Source organism: Trichosurus vulpecula, chromosome 1 (genome assembly GCF_011100635.1).
Source record: "Trichosurus vulpecula isolate mTriVul1 chromosome 1, mTriVul1.pri, whole genome shotgun sequence".
NCBI lineage: Eukaryota > Metazoa > Chordata > Mammalia > Diprotodontia > Phalangeridae > Trichosurus > Trichosurus vulpecula.
The window spans coordinates 547,719,696-547,737,865 of NC_050573.1; the positions used below are offsets into that span (position 1 = coordinate 547,719,696).

Below are 18,170 nucleotides of genomic sequence, written 5' to 3' on the forward strand. Positions count from 1 at the left end.
CATGACACTGTTGGTCACTCACTCCTTTATGGCTGCTTCCTCTTCCCTGGATTTTCATGACCTGGATGTCTCCTGGTACTCTTCCTACCTGTCTGGCCACTCCTCAGTCTTTTTTTTTTTTTTTTTACTGGATCTTCAACCATATGCCACTTCTTATTTGTAGATATAATTTCAAGGCTCTGTCCTTGGCCTTCTACTATTTTGTCTCTACACCCTCTCCTTTGGTGATCTCATCAGTTCTACTATGTTTAATCTCCATACAGATGATGCCTGCTAGGCATCTCTTCTTGTATGTCCCTTAGACATCTGAAAGTCAGCAGCACTAAAATGGAGCTCATTGTATTTCCTCCAAAACCATTTCTTCATCTTAACTTTCCTATTCACTGTGAAGACACCATCATCATTCCAGTTGTCCAGTCATGATATTGGAGTTAATATTGACTTTTCACCCTCTCTTACCTTGCATACTGGTTTCGGAATCGTGTTGATTTACCTCTACAACTTCCCTTGCCTGTATCTCTTCTACGTCCAGACTCCATCATCTGGCCCATTGCAATAGCCTCCTAATTGTCTCCCTCTCACCAGTCTCTCTTCTCTCTGATCCATCTTCCCCACCGGCCTAACAATGTTACCCCTTACTCAAGAAGTTTCAGAGTTCCTCTCTTTCCACAAGCATAAAATAAAAACTGTCTGGCATTGAAAACTCTCTAATGAGTGGTGCCAGCTATCTTTCCAGACAGATCTGATATTACTGCCCTCAAGAATTCCACATTCCAGCCAAACCGTCTTATCCTTTCTATAACATTCCATGTCCTGCTTCTGTGCAGGACACCCATTCTCTTCCCTGACACTGCCCTACCCTGGCACAGGCAACAACTCACTCCTGGACTACTGCAACAGCCTGCTCAGGGTTTGCCTGCCCCAAGGGTCTCTCTACTTGAATCCATCCTACACTCAGCTACCAAAGTGATTTTCCTAAAGCACAGGTCCTACCATGTGCATTTTGATTTTTGTGAAGGAAAATTTAAATTCAAAAAGTGAAAGAGTCTTGATTTTAAATTTTAAGAAGAAATTACCTATGTTAATTTGGTCATAATTTACCTAAAATCAGAAAATGCCTTCAGAACTATAAATTTTTATGATATGATTTGGATTTGTAAATTATAGTAGTGTTATAGTTTAGTTCCAGAAAATTTAGAGAATGATTTCAAAATTAGTGCTAAGAAAAGTAACACTTAGTACCACTTTTAATGATTAATAATGGGGGGATGATTGCCAGGAATTTAATTTAATTAATTTATATTAATAAAATTAAAACTTAAAATCTAGATTAGAATTAGGGGAGAGTACAGAAGGAGAGTTGGGAACAGTGTGTACATGGGGAAGGACTGTCAATCCCATCTTTTTCCTTATGATGTTTTCTGGTTCAGATTCTAAGGTATTACATATTTTCCAAATGGCTGGCCAATTCTCTGTCGTCTCTTTTAACATGTGAAAAAGGCTGCCAATACCATGGAAAAGAACTTTCAGGATTGATATGTAATTGCTTAAATTCTAAATCTTGTTAAGAAATCAATGGCATTATTGTGATATGATCTAATCAAGACTTTTAGGAGCTTCAGTGAATCAACAAGAATTCAAATCCCCGCTGTTTCAAAGGAAACTAAAAGCTCCAGAATGGCCAAACTGAATAAAATTTGTTTGTCCACTGAGTAGAGAAAAATCAACATTAAATCCTGCTTCAATTTCATTTTAAGACCATATTGGAAGCTAGATTTCAAAAGGTCAAAGAACAAGTATCAGCATGCTTTTCCATAGACTTAATTCTCTTCCCTAAAAAGTCTTGGAGCAATAAAGTTTTACTGTATTATGTCCTACTTGTTAAAAGTAATCATCTGAAAAACACATATGAAGTTTATGAAGTACCTTTGAGATTTTTGACAGGGATTAGGATTACATGGATCCTTAGAGACACACGATCCAAATTCAAATTGATGGTCCTGAAGACCAACACATCGTGCAATGCATGCACTTGGATAAGTGCGTCCATTCTGTCCACACACTGGGACAAACTGATCTGCACAGTTACATGGTAGACCTGAAAACAATAAGATTATAATCATCACATTTACTTGCATATTTCCAACAAATGCTGTGAATAAAAAATCCTGGAAAATGTTCTCCCTTTCAAAATTCCAAGTTTGTCCTTGCTCTAAAACAATCACCATAATAACAGCTAAGGTTGGAGCTGACGAAGAGCTAAATTAAATGAAAGACAACACTTGCTACAGGATGGGATGGAGGAAATGGAGAGCTGGCTAGCACTCTTTCTTCTAGCTTTCCAATACTCTGCTTCTCCCCTTTATCCTCTCTCTTTTTAGCTCCCTTTTCTTGGGTTAGGGGCACAGTGCTATTGTTGAATTCCCTAGTATACTGACAATCCTTTAGGCAACGTGAAGATTCCTGGTTCTTCCCCTGAAGTGCAGACCTCAGACCTGAAACCTGAAGGAGAGACGAGTGGATTCTAATACACTATTTGTGCTTTTAGCAATATTATCAATAATAACTCCTTTTTGGGAAAGGAGCTTATATAGTCCTCTTTGCTATCTGTGGCCAAAATGATCCAGTTCTCTCCAAAACCCAGTACTCTCAAACTATCACTCTTGAAATGAATACAATTTTTAGACCTTTAGAGATTACTTTAGTTCACCTTTCTTTTTATAGATGAGGAAACTGAGGCCATAAATGGTGATATAAAGCAGAGTAAAGTTCCCATAGTTTAAGTGGCCATTGAGCTGAGCAAAGCCAAGGAATCAGAATTGGTAAAATCAGAACCAAACACGGCAAATATATTGACATTTCGAAGTCAGGCAGGGTTTGGAAAGAGTATTTCAACATTCTAGAATCCTGGCCTCTCTCTGCTGCCACCTCTAGGGAAGAAAAAAACCCTGCACATTAGGTTCCCTACTTGTCCTTTTGGGTAGCTAGGTGGCACAGTGGATAGAGTACTGGGCCTGGAGTCAGGCTCACCTTCCTGACTTCAAATCTAGCCTCAGAAACTTACTAGCTGTGCGATCCTGGGCAAGTCACTTAACCCTGTTTGCCTCAGTTTCCTCACCTGTAAAATGAGCTGAAGAAGGAAATGGCAAACCACTCCAGTATCTTTGCCAAAAAAACCCCCAATGGGGTCATGAAGAGTGAGACATGACTGAAAAACAACTGAACTGAAACTTTTCTTTTTCCCTGCCCTGGTACCACCCACCCTTGCTCCCTCTAGCCTAGAATTAGCTAGGCAGGAGGGGAGAGGAGTTACTAAGGTATAGCCATCAGGGAGCTCTTTTGCCTTCTTTCAACCTGGAAATGTAGGTGCTCGACGAGACTAAGGCCTTAATCTCAATGACACAGAAGAAACCTTAATGCCATGTTTGCTAAGATTTTAGGATTCATGGAAGAAAGAAGTTGAGCTGAGTGAGTTCTCTGGAGACAGGTATACAGCAAGGTGTGGTGGAAAGATGATAGCTTAGGTCAGAGAACCTCTGTTCAAATCCTCCATCTGTTGATTACGCGCAAGTCACGTCACCCGAGCCTGTTTTCTCATCTGCAAAGTGAGAGGGCTGAATGAGGTGACCTTCGAGGTCAGCCTTCCAGCCCTAAGTCTCTGATAGCTATGGTAACAGGAATAGGCTTACCTTCACTATTTTTGCAAAGTCTGGCATTAGAGGTCAAGCACACGATAAGCTTAGGTTGTTGAGAATGGGTGAAAATTTTCCTGGTTTAATAAATTTAGGTAGTGATTTCCAGAGGTTGAAAAAAATTTCAAACACAAGGGCTCTTTGATATATGCCACCAAGATAGCCTGATTAATGATTAGTCTTTTTACTGATCATACATTAATAGGTATTCAACTAAGCACACTGGTATGACCCAATAAAAATTGGTTCAATCATTTATGTACCTCCACCATGTTGCCTTCTGAAAATTTAGAACTAAAAGGAGCCTTTATAACTTTGTCTTGCTTTATAAATGAAGAAACTGATGCTCAGCTAAGTTAAGTAGCTTAAGTTCTATTTCTTTCCCCATATTTATTTGCCCTTAAATTCATTAGTCACAAGTTTTTCATACTATCTGATGTTTGAGAATGACTGACATCCCAGTTACCTTGGTACCAAAATTTTAGGAATAACTCTCACAAGGGAGAAAAAAACTCATGTCCAAGATATCTGAAGGATCAGCTTGTTTCTTGTGATTTGAAATGATTACCTGTAAACGTATGGCGATCATCCTCTGAGCTGTGTTCATTCAGGCACAGGCGGGTGGAGCATATCAAGTTGCCAGCAAAACAGGAACAGACATTGCAGTCTATGTTAAAAGATGTTCCGTGGCCTTAGAGAAAATAATGAAAATACTTTGGAATATTAGAAACGTGTCATGTGTTTAAGAAATAGATAGTGTGGGGCAGCTAGGTGGCACAGTGAGTAGAGCACCGGCCCTGGAGTCAGGAGGACTTGAGTTCAAATCCGGCTTCAGACACTCGACACACTTACTAGCTGTGTGACCTTGGGCAAGTCACTTAACCCCAACTGCCCTGCCTTTCCCCCTCCCAAAACAAAACAAACAAGAAATAGTGTGTTTTATAATGTAGAATTAAAATGGAAGCTCTCAAAATTTTATTTTTAATTGTTCATACTAAGTTAAATCTGTTCTATTCTGCATGTCCACAGTGCCTCAGCACCCAAAAACTTAATGTTTAATATTCATTTTTCCCTATAACTTCTGCAACATATGACCGAAATACATTTTATTTGGAAAAATGGCAGAATATGAAATAGTTGGTTTGCAGAATGGCTACAATCTCCTCTGGGGCACTGCTGGGTACAGAATCTACTCAGTGCCATGTCTATTAAAAAAAGCTTTCCATATGACTTATTTTTAATCTAGCCTAAGTGTCTATAATTATAAAACATATAACACTCACTTTTTCTTTTCCCTCCAACAATACAAGACTTCTGCAGGTCTATACAATGCATTTCCATACAGTTTTCTAACAGTCCACTTTGTCCACAAGTACAAATTTTATAACAACCAACTTCTCCTGAAGATGATGGTACCTGGATAAGTGTTCCTTGCCGGACAATGAAATCTGAAGCTTCTCCTAATTTGCAACCTGTGCAAAAAAAAATTAACTGAGAAAAATAAAAAAGAGCTGCTGTTCTGTGATTTGTAAAACATTTATCAAAAACGGATCTTTTATATTATATATGGATTATGAGGAATATACACAACTTCCAAAAGACTATGATGTTTGTCTTAATGTCCTAAACCAAAAATGTCTCTTTTATCCCCCCAAATTGATTTAATCTTAATACACTTTGATTGCATTCAGTTTAGTTGATTGCTTTTTGTTAATGCATTTTGTATTTACATTAGTTATTTCTGTTCTACATACCACTCCCTCCCACCTTGCAACTGAATTTTCCTTTGTGACAAAGAATACCCATTAAGCAAAAATATTCAGATATGATGACTATTTGGCCATCTATTCAGCATTTTGTTAATAACAGTCCTTCATGCCTTTCTGACATGAGCAAGCAGTTGTTGTTTCACTATCTTCAATGGCTTTTAAATTACTCAGAATTCAACTCTGACTGATCTTTTCATATGTATCAGCAGTGTCATTATGTGTATGGTTCTTTGGGTTCTGCTTAGGACCACAGGGTCATAGAATTATAGCTGACAGTACCTTAGAAACCAGCTATAGTCCAATGCCCTCATTTTGCACATGAGGAAGCTGAGCTTATTTTGCTCTGGATCAATTCTTTCAAGTCTTTCTCTTTCTCTCTCTCTCTCTCTCTCTCTCTCTCTCTCTCTCTCTCTCTCTCTATATATATATATATATATATATATATGTACACATACACACACACACACACACACACACCCCTATAAATTCTCCATATTTGCTACTAAAATAGTATTTCCTTATACTCACATAGTTTTTTTTGAACCATTCCTCAACTGATAGTCATCTGTTTTATTTCTAGTTATTAGCTACCACAAAGAATGATTGTATATTCATAGCAGCATTGGTATATATTAGAGCTTTGGGTATATAATGGAGGTTTGTTTCTGTCTTTGACTTCCTTGGGGTAAAAGACTAGAAGTAGGATCAATGGAGGCCCCCTTAAATTAAACTATATATAGTACTAGGTAATGGCTGACTGCTATTCAAAGATTACTATAGTTTAGTGCTAGCCCTGTGCAAATGTATATATTCTCTACATTTTTGGGGAAGATTCAAAGACTTAAAAGTACTACAGACAGTTCTCACTTTACATAAGTGGACTGTTCCACAGACCTCTAAGTCAAGTGATTTTTACATGATGTGAATTTGCCTGAAGGGGGCCACTTGCTTGTGGAGGCAGGGAGCCAGTACACAGTTCAAGGACATGGAAGCCAGAGACAGAGAAGTGAGAGGAGGAGGAAGAGGAGGAATGCACAAAGGCCAGGACCAGCCACATGGGGCCTGGCCGGAACCAAGACGAAGAACGCATTTGGGGCTGACGTGGGGGCTGGACATGGACACAGACAGGAGAAGATGGGCAACTGGAGCACTAGAGGTCACAGGCCAAACCCCTGATTTGGTGGAGGTGGCAGTTTCTCCACACATCCATTCTGCTTTCACTTGGAGGGTTTTTTTGTTTTGTTTTTTTTTAGGTTATTTTTTGGTGGGAGGGTAGGAAGCTGCAGAATGCCAACCTGAGGGATAGGAGCTGAGAGAGCACAGTACTATACAGAAAAGTTAACACAGGTGTGTTTTGGGAATATGGATTTTTTTTTTAGACTTTTTAGGTGAAGTCAAATTTGTACTGCAAATTTACATAAAGCAAGAACTGTATAAATTTCAAGTATTTGAAAAATAAGCATGTAAAAATATTTAGGACTAGAACTTGGAATCCTTTAATGAATGCAAATATTTGGGTGGGATTAAGAATAATGAAAATTTCCTATGCCTATATATGTATGTATGTTTATTTGTGTATATACATGCATATACATACTTTCCTATCTCAAAGTAGCTTTCTTGGTTTTCAAAAAAAAAACTTTTCAATTAAGTGAAATGTATGAGTCAAAGAATTCTGAAAATAGATGAACCCCCAAAAGGCCTGTGCTTCTCTGAGTATAGTTTTAAAAATCTGATCTCCAAGTACAACATACGCCTACTAACTAATAATCTTAAATAGTTCTATCATGATTCCATGGCTTATCTAGCATACAAATTAATCACAGGATTATAGCTTTAGAGTTAGAAGGGATGTTAGAGACCACTTAGTCTAACATTCTCATTTTACAGATAAGGAAACTGAGACTCAGCAAGATTAAGTGAGTCCCCCTGGGTCATGCAGGTAAGCTGCACAGAAGGGGCAGAGGGAGTACATGAACCCAATGCTCTGACTCCAAATCTGCTGATCTTTCTATTGCAGCAAATCTTCCATAGGATGTCAAGCTAGAAGGCTCATTTGAAATAAATATAGTCTAACCTTATCACTTTACATATGAGGAAATTGGGATTTGTGAGAGGTTACTCAGGGGGAAAGACAGCTGGGACTTGAACCCAGGTCCTCTGATTCTGGTCTGGTGCTCTTTACACTAACCCAGACTGTCTCCTCAGGATTACCCTTTGAGACACAGTAAAACAATGGATTTCATTACTGTAGATGGTCATACTAACACAGCAAAGAAGAATGATGTAAGCGGAAAGATTTTTTTTTTAAAGAAAGGAAATGGACAAAATGAGTAAAATTGTGCAATAAACAAATAGTCTTAAAGCAGCCAAAAAAATACCAGCTGGGAAAAAACTCTACTGAGCAAACTTTTCAGGTTTTATATTATTATTTCATTCAATACTGATTTTATGGAGACAAAAATGAGATTATGTTGATGATACTATCACTTAGAATTAAAACAAAATATGTTTTATTTTTCCCCCAATTACATGTTAAAACAATTTTTTAAACATTTGGGTTTTTTTTAAGTTTTGAGTTCTAAATTATCCCTTCCTTCCTTCTCACACCCCTCTTTTTCCTTCCCATACCCCTCCCTGAGACAGTAAGCATTCAGATACAGGTTATACATGTGCAATCCTGTAAAACATTCCTGTATTAGTCTTTTATCAGATTTTAAAAAAAAGAACTTCAGATATAGAAAAAGAAATACTGAGAGTATAAGGAGAGGGAAAGTAATTTTAAAGTACAGAAAATTAGCATGAAGTTCTTTGGAGAGGAAGTCCTGTCACCTGTGATTTAGTTTAAAACATAAACATATACTGCTTACCTTGAACACAGAAATAAGGAAGACATGGATCACCAGACTGACATCCTTTTCTATTCACCTCACATAACTCATTAGCAGAACAAGGATTTGGGTTACAGGGATGAGTAACATCTTCTACAATGCTGTCTAAAGAACTTGGCCCTGGAAAATCAATAGCAGATTTGAATGACTTAGAATAATGGAGGCCTATGAATTCTAAATACTATTCAAATAAAAAATAAAGTAATGAATATAAAGAGAGCTTTGTTTGACCTCTGGTTAACCAATCTAAAGCTCTGGTTCATGAGTGAATTTGTCCAACAGGGAAGTCATTCTACCATGGGCCACATTCGTTACGGTAAGTTAGATGATAGACCTTGTTTATACAGTAAATGTCAATGTGTCTTGCCTCTGCTCTATGCCTCTAATTTAAAGCCCAACTCAAATGCTACCTTCCCTGGGGAAGCTGATCCCCTCTTGGTGGTCCCCTCTTATCCCTCTCAGACTTCAAAAAGAACTTTGTTTTTGTACCTCTCTAGAGTACTTATGTTAGGCTTTTGTGTACCATGTGCTAACTATAGGTACTTAACAAATGTTTGCTGAATTGTACTCAATATGTTAAATATGACAATATTTATGGCAATATGGCAACTAGACTGCTAAAATATAAGATGTGCAGGAGATTCATGTGAAATTCAAATACCTTAAATTTCCTAAATGTTTTTTTTTCTCTTCACAGTATTTGGCCTCTAAATGGATAGGTGATCAATTTAACAGTCTGCATAGATCTGGATATTGCCTACCTTGTTTTATACTTGATTTTTCTTTTATGGTCATCTCTATAAGACACAATGCACTATGAAATAGGTGATCAAAGATGCAAACTTTGTGTCATCTTTTCGAAACACCCTAAAGACATTCTCTCAGGAAGGGGAGCCAACAGCAGCTGGTCTTCATTCCATGTGCCCACAACAAGCCACTTGTGCCTTTATTTACTCTTTTCACTAATTACTTTTGTCTTGTTATGCTGAATCATGCTTAATCATATTGACTCTGAGCCCAGCTCCATAATCAATTCCATTCAACAGACATTTATTAAACATCTACTGTGTGCAAAATGATTTAAAATTTAATGGCAAAAAAAAATAAAATAAAATAAAATAAAAAAAAAAAGAAAAAAAAATAAAAAAAAATTTAATGGCACTTTAAAAAAGTTCAGGCAGAGAAAAAAACAACTATTTTCCCTTGTTTTTTTGATTCCTATTTACCTTGATCACTTTTAGTAAAAGCAAAATTACAATAGGGTTTAGAGAGGCAGTGTAGTGGACTGGTTAGAGAGCCAGTCTTGGAGTCAGAAAGTCCCGGGGTCCAAATTCTGCCCCTTCTCACAGACTGGCAAGGTCCTTGACTATTCCTCTAAAACTGTCAATTTCAGAGTAGGCTTAGCTCTTCATTGGTAAAGGGACTTTTCCAATTAATCACAGGTCTGGCTCAAATAAAAAATGTGCTAGGTTGCAATGCTAGGCACCAAGGATGCAGAGTCAAAAGCATCAAGAAGCTCATATTCAACCGGTGATACACTGAAGATACAGAGAAATAAAAGGCAATTTAAGGAAGGAGCACTAACAAGAAGAAGGCAGCAGCTGAAGGAAGGTATGGATTCTAGGAAACAGAGGTGAGGGGGTGGTGCACTCCAGGCAAAAGGGCACCTTGTGCAAAATCAGAGAGGAAGGAAAAGACAGATGGCGTTCATGATGGGGAGCATGTGAAAATAGGTGGAGCCAGAATGCGGTTATGGTGTTTGTATCTTATCCTAGAGGAAACAGATTCTGAACAAGAGGGAAACACAGGCACTTGGCCAGGGTGTCAGGAGTAGGCAGGAACCCAGGCCTTCCGGCTCTGAAACAGTGCAGACAGGTCATACTGCTCCTGCCCCTTATAGATGTAAGGGTGAGGGTTAACTGAGGCGAGCAAGTACTAAGCCCTCCTCCCTTAAACCAACAAAACACTCGACATCTGGAATCTTTAACTGTTCAGTGTGTCTTTATGGAATCATTTAGTCAAGAGCATTAAACTAGTGTATACCCAGCCCCAAGAGGGGGATTCCTGAGCAATGCCCTTTTAGGCCTTGGCTAGAACTGCTGTCTGACTCTTGAACGATGCTGGTTTCTGAACCAGCCACACTCACACCTTTGACTGAATGATTCAATAAAGACACACTCAACAGTTAAAGATAGCAGAGTCAGTGTTTTGTTGGTTAAGTGGGTGGAATGACTGACTCAATCAAATCAAAACTTCCATATATGTAAAATATGCATGTGTATCTTATCTAATGAGATTGCCTCTGCCTCTCTGCCTTAATTTCAGCCTAGTAATTTTCCAGACAAATTACACTCTATACAAATATAGGTCTCTTGATTGCAATCTACTCAAGAGAATTCCAAAATTCATGCGTAATAATAAAATCATTCTTCAGAACACTATTCCTCAAAGAATTTAGGAGCGCAGGCAAAGGAACACCATCCCTTCCCCCTACATTTAGTATATGTTTATTTTGAAAAATCAAAGGTTTTTCACAACAGTTACTGCTGCTGCCAGCTCTAATCACATTTAAAAATAATGGTAGTATAGATATAGAGGACAGTACATGAAAGATCAAAGGGCTGAGGGACTGACTCTAGTAGTCAGCAGGGGGTTGGTGAATACCATAGGTAGAAATTTAAGATTTCAGTTGCTAGAATCATTTAAATTGCAGGGGCTTCAGAAGTTGTTTCCAGTTAAGAAACATTTATTAATACTAAAAATGGTTAACTTTTTGGAATAAATTTAGTTTGGACCAACTTAGTGTTTTGACACTTGTGATACACACGCAGTCAAAAGGCTACTAGACTATCAAAGGCTACAGACTCCAGCAGATTATTTTACACAAACAGTTTCTGCTTTACATAAAGAGACGATAGGGTTTAGAGTAATGTTTACATAACGTTAATTTGCCTGCAGAGGTGGGGGAGGGGGCTGCCTACCCACGGAGGTACACGGTTCAAGGACATGTGGGGGCTGGGAGCGGAGAAAAGAGAGCAAGACGAGGAATACAGGGGGGCCAGGGACAGCCACATAGGGCCTGGCTGCAACTGAGAGAAAGCAAGGCACGGGGGAGATGGACCAAAGACAGACAGACACATGGGGCAGAGCTGCAGGCAGGCAGGCAGAGCAGGGCAAAGATCTCTCTAGGTGCTGGAGGTTCCAAGCCAAGCTCCGACCTGGCAGTGCTGGTAGTCTCTTAATGTGTCCATTCTCTTGCTTTCACTGAGAAGTTTTCTCTAGTGCTTTTTATCTAGTGTTTTTCTAGTGAAGGGAGGGGGTGGGAGTGGAGTTGTGGGGACTGGTATGGCTGAGCAGAGGGGGAGGAGTGGAAAGAAAGAGCACACAGCACCATACAGTAAAGTTAACATAGGTGTTTTGTAGAATGCGGATTTCTTTCAAAATTCTTTGTATAAAGTTGAATTTGCAATGTGAATTTATGTAACGAGAGCACTATCTATATATTTATCTGTGGCCAAGCCAATTGTGTTAGGATGCTACTTTTACTTTTTTTTCTTTTTATAGCAACTTTATCTAAACTGAGTCATCTAAAGCTATATGTGGTATTATTATATGTGTATATATGTTGTATTATTATACTTTGTGTAGTACATTTATATTACTATACTTTGTGTCACAAACGTTTCTGGAAAAAAAAACCATTATGTACAAATCTAATATTAGTGTACCAAGTCATGTTATTAAACACATTAGGGGGGCTTGCTATCCTTAGAATCCTATGTGAACCTACTGAGTAAGTAATTCTTTTGTGAAGGAAATAAAAACCTAATTTATTCATTTCAATTCATCAAACACACTACTTCACATCTAAAGCATCGTACTAGGTACTGGAGACATACAAATGACAAAATACCATAATTCCTGAAATATAACATGTATACAAGTATCATCTGAGGTAAAATGCTGTCAGGATAAAGCAGAAATGTAGCCAAAGTGCCATAAGAAAATATGATGAACCGAACACTCACAACTGAGAGAATCAAGGGAGATTTCATAGAAGGGATGACACCTGAGCTAAGCTGTGAAGGAAGAGGGGTTTTAGCAGGAAGAAATGAACAGAGCCTGTCCTGGTCATGGTGAGATGTTATGCTCGAATGACAAAGCTAGGAATGGGTAAGCCAAGATAGGTCAACAACCAACTGGTTCAGTTTCTCTGTAATGTTACATGCATGAAGGGGAAGAGTGTGAAGGAAGACTGATTTATCTGAAAATCTGGATTTTCAGATATTGAGGTTGTTTGAAGTTTGGTGTACCTGCATTGCTAGCATTTTATTAATTATTTTCACTTTTTTCTTGATTTGATTTTAAAAGTTTTCATTTTTTAAAAGTATGACTGAATCACATTAGGGATCCAAAATATTTTTCTAGCATATCAAATCTCTAATTTAATAATGAAAGCTATTGAGATAACAGGAGTCACTAATACAAATTTATTTAATGGACAAGATCCCTTGCCTAGAGAAGATATGAATTCTACTAGTCAAGGGATACTTATCTTTATCCCAATCTATCAAGATTTGAACCAAGAAATTTAATACTAGAAGAGAAATATGAATAATAAATGGCCATTTCCTTCTGATTACATTGATAGTAATGGCATTTCCAAAATACTTTCTTAGATTAAAAACATCAAACTAGAATTTATAACTGGGTTGGTTTTTTTTTACAAAATTATTTTTTGTCACAAAAAGGAGGCTCGTTAAAAATAAATACCACCAGAATGAAGCATATTTGAACTCTCATACAGAAATGTTACTTACTAAGATATGTATCTAAAGGTATACAGTTCTCCAAGTCATCTGTAGGAGACAGAAGCTCACAAATGCTTTCAGCTGTATGGTCTTCAGGAAACTTGTTTTGATCTCCACATTTCTTAAGAATCTCTATACAATCAGATCTGAAGAGAAGAACATTATGCGCAAAATCACAGCATTCACATCAACCTCAAGATAGATCTCTTCGGGTGCAGCTCCATGAAGGTAAAAGCGTAAAGGGACTGACTGCTTAAACTATCCAATACCTATCACCATCAAACTATATCACTATCATCCATAGTTTGGAGAAGCTTATTAGAAAAAGGGTGCCCCTGCAGGGTATATTTTTCAGATGTAGCAACTCACAAAAATCATCAATTAAGGCTCAGAAGAGCTGTGATCTATGTCAGGGAAGGAATTTCCATAGTGATGAAATCATGGATCCTCAAAAGTGATTTAGCAGAAAGTAAGTTCTCACCGTAGTAATTATCATTAAAAGAATCAACACTATGATCCCAAACTGTAATGTTAAGATTATTTAAAAAGACTTACTTGCAAATAATGCTTCCCCTGGATTTGCTATGACAAGGTTTAATCTGCAGGGAGCAAGCAATTGCTTTCCACATTTCAGGTTGACATTTTTTAATGTCCAGAACAGGTATGTTTATAAATGGCATTTTTATGCTTCCTTTTTCCCAGAGCTTCATGTCGTTCATGGCTCCTTGGTCCGACTGAGCATTACAGCTCCTGAAAAGCTCTGTTGGCCTGAAAAGAAAAAATCATGCGTGGGGACAATGGTGTTCCTTCCAGCCAAAGGCCATGGCAAATCACAGCAATACCAGTGCATGTATACAATGCAACACTGAAAAATGAATTAAGTCAATGAAAAATCATATGAAACCCCCAAAAGAAAAATCAAACAAAATCATATGAGTCTTCAACTTAATAAAATATAGTGTTTCCTTGGTTGATATGACACAACCCAATTTTTCAAAAGGTTTCCATAATAATTTCTAGGACTTCACATTTCAATAAATAACTGACATACTCAATATTTTTAAAAAATCTTTTCAACAATCTAAAAACATATTTTCCTATTTTAAGCCAGACTCTGATTTCCTAATATTTTAATACTAGCTGTAAAAATATCACAACATACTTACTCAAAGTAATTTCAAGAGCACAAGATGTGTCATCCTGAATAAGCTCTGAACAATGTACTGATTCACTGATTGAGAAAATACGTGATAAAAAAAGGTCCTATAAACTCAGTATCATTTTAAAATAAATTTGTTAACACCATTAGTCACAATTATATACATATGACAATAGTAATGTGTGAGACAATATTTATTCTGTCTAAAAAGGTACAATTGCTTACTTATAGATTTACATACGAATTCAAAGACACTTTACAATAATTCCATGGTTTATACCTTGGGAACAAATGGCTATATTATTACATTTAAATTCTCAGTGTACTTTAGTATACTTCAAAGAACTTTAATATCCTGATGATGCACTTCCCATGATATAGAAATCTGATGATTATTATTATTATTTCCTAATTGAAAGCTGACTTACCATTTTGAACCATTTACCATTTCAGTCTTAAGAAGAAATCAAAAGGAGTATTTTCTTATAACCAAATAAAAATTCAGTCAGGTTAAAGGTTTTCTTTTACTTATTCCACCAACAAAACAAATTTGCAATAAAAGTGTATTTCATTAAAACCATGGGAATTCCTTAAAAAACTATGTAATTCTTTTTTCCTACCTGTTGTTAAAATTAGTGCAGTAAGAAAGGTTTCTACAGCCCAACTGACAAGGCTCTCGAACATCTGCTAAACAGGTCAGCATGGAAACTTCTATTGGATTATATTCACAAAATCGATCAAACTCTTGCCAGCTCTGTGTATTGCCCCAGCTCATGCTATAAAGCTTAGTGCATAGTTCCCTGAAAGAAATTTATAATTAGCTAATTAGAAGGGTTAGATAAGCATTTGAAATACAATGTATTATAACAGTTTCATAAAGACCATTTCCAAAAGCCTGTCACATATCAGAGAAGGTAGAAATAGACAAGAGGGAGCGTGGTGTAATGGGAAGAGAGCTAGCTGGTCTTGGAGTCAAGAAGAGCTAGATATTCCAGTCTTGCTTCACACACATATTGGCTGTGTGACCCTGGGTGAAATCACTCAACCATTCAGTGCCCCAAGCAGCTCTGAGAAACTAAGTTGCAGAAAAGATGCCACCTTAGGGTGGGGAACCCTAAGGCCTTCAAAGAACAAATCCTGTGAAGTTTGGATTCAGTCAAAAGGCTGCATTTGGGCACCTAGAGGGCCACATGTGGGGATGTTGCTCCCCTGGAGTTTCCTACACTAAAGAAATCACAGGTCCAGGTATGAATAGATACCTGACTTACCTAAAACCAAAATCCTAGGATGAAGCCTTTATAAAATATAGAGGAAGAAAATACCCTCAGGACTATAATTTTAATTATAACTGAGAGAAGCTATAGTGAGGTTCTCAGGCCTCTTTCCAGAATGGTTGTCTTGCCGTGAGTAAGCCTGACTAATTAACCTGGTGATCAGAAAATGGGCTTCCTATAAACCCTCAGGGCCTTCACTCTCATGTGCAGGTCATGACACAGCAACATTCTAGGTGACACAGAGCCCTTTGGGAAACTGAGCTGATGGTTCTATCAGTTTCTGGTTCCAGGTAGCAGATTAATTCTATTTGGCTTGGGGTGAGGGAGTACCACCAATTAAATAGGAGAAATAGGAGAATCTCAGTTCACGCATGCCTCTCAAGCCCACATTGGGACTTCCCCATATCAATGATATCCCAAGTCTGGTTTCTATCTCAATTCAAGTCAAAAAATCCGAGAGAAGAGATGGAGCATTTTCTTCAAATCAGAAGACAAATTCTGATGTTTTACAGTGAGAAAAGAAGCAATCTAGATGATTATTGAAAGTATCAGCTTTTATCATCTTTGTGTCCAAAAGACTTTATAAATTTAAAGATAACTATGTGCTAAGTTCTTTGTATAATAAGAGAATTTGCCTCTTAATAAAATGCAATGTTATTTAAATTTAAGAGGTTCTCCAAGAGTGAAGATATGAAATCTACTTACATCTCACTGCGTGAGTGACTCTGAATGAGTGACTAAAGATATATAACTAGTGAGGATCCCAAGATGGCCTACACGTGACCGCCTTTGTACAATGAAGACTTAACAAACAACAAAGTCTAGGAAGTATACAGAATTGCATTTAAATTGCACTGTACTATGGATAAATTGGGTCCAAAATTAAATGGAAGGAGAGGAACAGGCTGGATGGCCTTCAAGGAAATTAGAAAGCTCTTTTAATAACTCCAAACTTCTCCCCAAAACAAAGGTCCATTATTTTAATATGTCATATGGCCATGATATATGGAAACACCAGTCCCTCATGAATTGAAAATGAGTATCACACAAAGGGCAACAAATCTGCACATGGTGGGTATAAGCAGAAACAATGTATCACAAATAAGGGACTTCAAATACAAACAGGAGTAAAGAATGCCATCAGCAAAATATGTTATCTAAAAAGAAAGTGGGCAGGTTATGTAGACAGGGCTGAGACAGATAACCTAAATGCTCCACTGGTCCTCTTGTGATGTTAAGAGGTAAGGAAGACATTGTAAACACTGCATAGCAAATTTATGTGAGAACTTGGACCAGAGTCTCACATGATTATGAAAATAGTTATCATAGGGGGCAGAGCCAAGATGGCAGCTGGAAGGCAGGGACTTGCAGAAGCTCTCCACCAGGTCCCTCCAAACACCTGTAAAAAATGGCTCTGAACAAACTGAGTGCTGCAGAACCCACCAAATAGTGGAAAGAAGCAGGGCTCCAGCCCAGGGAAGCCTGGATGGTTGCTGGAAAGGGTCTATCGCACGGAGCTTGGAGCAGAGCGGAGCACAGCCCAGCGCAGGCTGCGCCAGGACCAACAAGACCGGGAGCCGGGTAGAACAGGCGGTATGACCCTGCATCATTGAGCTGTGGCAGTTACCAGACTTCTCAACCCACAAACACCAAAGACAACAGAGCAGGTTAGTGAAAAAACTGCTAAAGCAGAGTGAAAGCAGTGCGCTGTAGGCCCTAGCCCTGGAGGCACAGAAGTGGTGCAGTTCTAGGGCTGCTTCCAGAGCTCCAGGCCCCAGGCCCACCCTGTGGGAGGAAATAAGTGGTAGATCAGAGCAGGAATGCAGAGCCTGCTTGGATCTAGGTCGCAATCCAGGTTGGTGGTTCTTGGGGGAGGAGGAGTGCTGCTGTGGCAGAGTTTGCTGTGTAGAAGTAGCTCTGAAAACAGCAGCACAAGGCCCCTAAAGCTTGGGACAAAGTGCTCTCTACTCTACAAGCAGTCATATGCTGACAAAAAGCTCAAGGGTCAAGTAGTTGGCTGGGAACATGAACAGGCAGTGAAAACAGACTCAGATATAGACTCAGACTTAGACTTTGGAATCCTTCTTTGGTGACAAAGAACAACAACACATACAGCCAGAAGAAGTCAACAAAGTCAAAGAGCCTAAAACAACAGCCTCCAAGAAAAATATGAATTGGTCTGAGGCCATGGAAGAGCTCAAAAAGGATTTGGAAAAGCAAGTAAGAGAAGTAGAGGAAAAATTGGGAAGAGAAATGAGAGTGATGCGAGAAAACCATGAAAAACAAGTCAATGACTGGCTAAAGGAGACCCCCAAAAAATACTGAAGAAAGTAACACCTTAAAAAATAGACTAACCCAAATGACAAAAGAGCCCCAAAAAGTCAATGAGGAGAAGAATGCCTTGAAAGGCAGAATTAGCCAAATGGAAAAGGAGGTCCAAAAGACCACTGAAGAAAATATTATCTTAAAAATTAGATTGGAGCAAGTGGAAGCTAGGGACTTTACGAGAAATGAAGATATTATAAAACAGAACCAAAGGAATGAAAAAATGGAAGACAATGTGAAATATCACAA

The 18,170-nt window shown here is 38.2% G+C and overlaps 1 protein-coding gene across 1 annotated transcript in view; it reads right to left on the reverse strand.

Moving 5' to 3' along the window:
* RECK (reversion inducing cysteine rich protein with kazal motifs) overlaps nt 1-18,170 on the reverse strand; it is a 78,496-nt gene that overhangs the window by 13,455 nt on the left and 46,871 nt on the right. The window contains exons 10-16 of the mRNA XM_036741728.1: nt 14,943-15,122; nt 13,719-13,931; nt 13,173-13,309; nt 8,332-8,472; nt 4,976-5,164; nt 4,261-4,383; nt 1,927-2,098 (exon numbers count right to left, since the gene is read on the reverse strand). Of these exons, the coding sequence (XP_036597623.1) occupies nt 1,927-2,098; nt 4,261-4,383; nt 4,976-5,164; nt 8,332-8,472; nt 13,173-13,309; nt 13,719-13,931; nt 14,943-15,122 (1,155 nt within the window). The remainder of the gene's footprint in view (nt 1-1,926; nt 2,099-4,260; nt 4,384-4,975; nt 5,165-8,331; nt 8,473-13,172; nt 13,310-13,718; nt 13,932-14,942; nt 15,123-18,170) is intronic.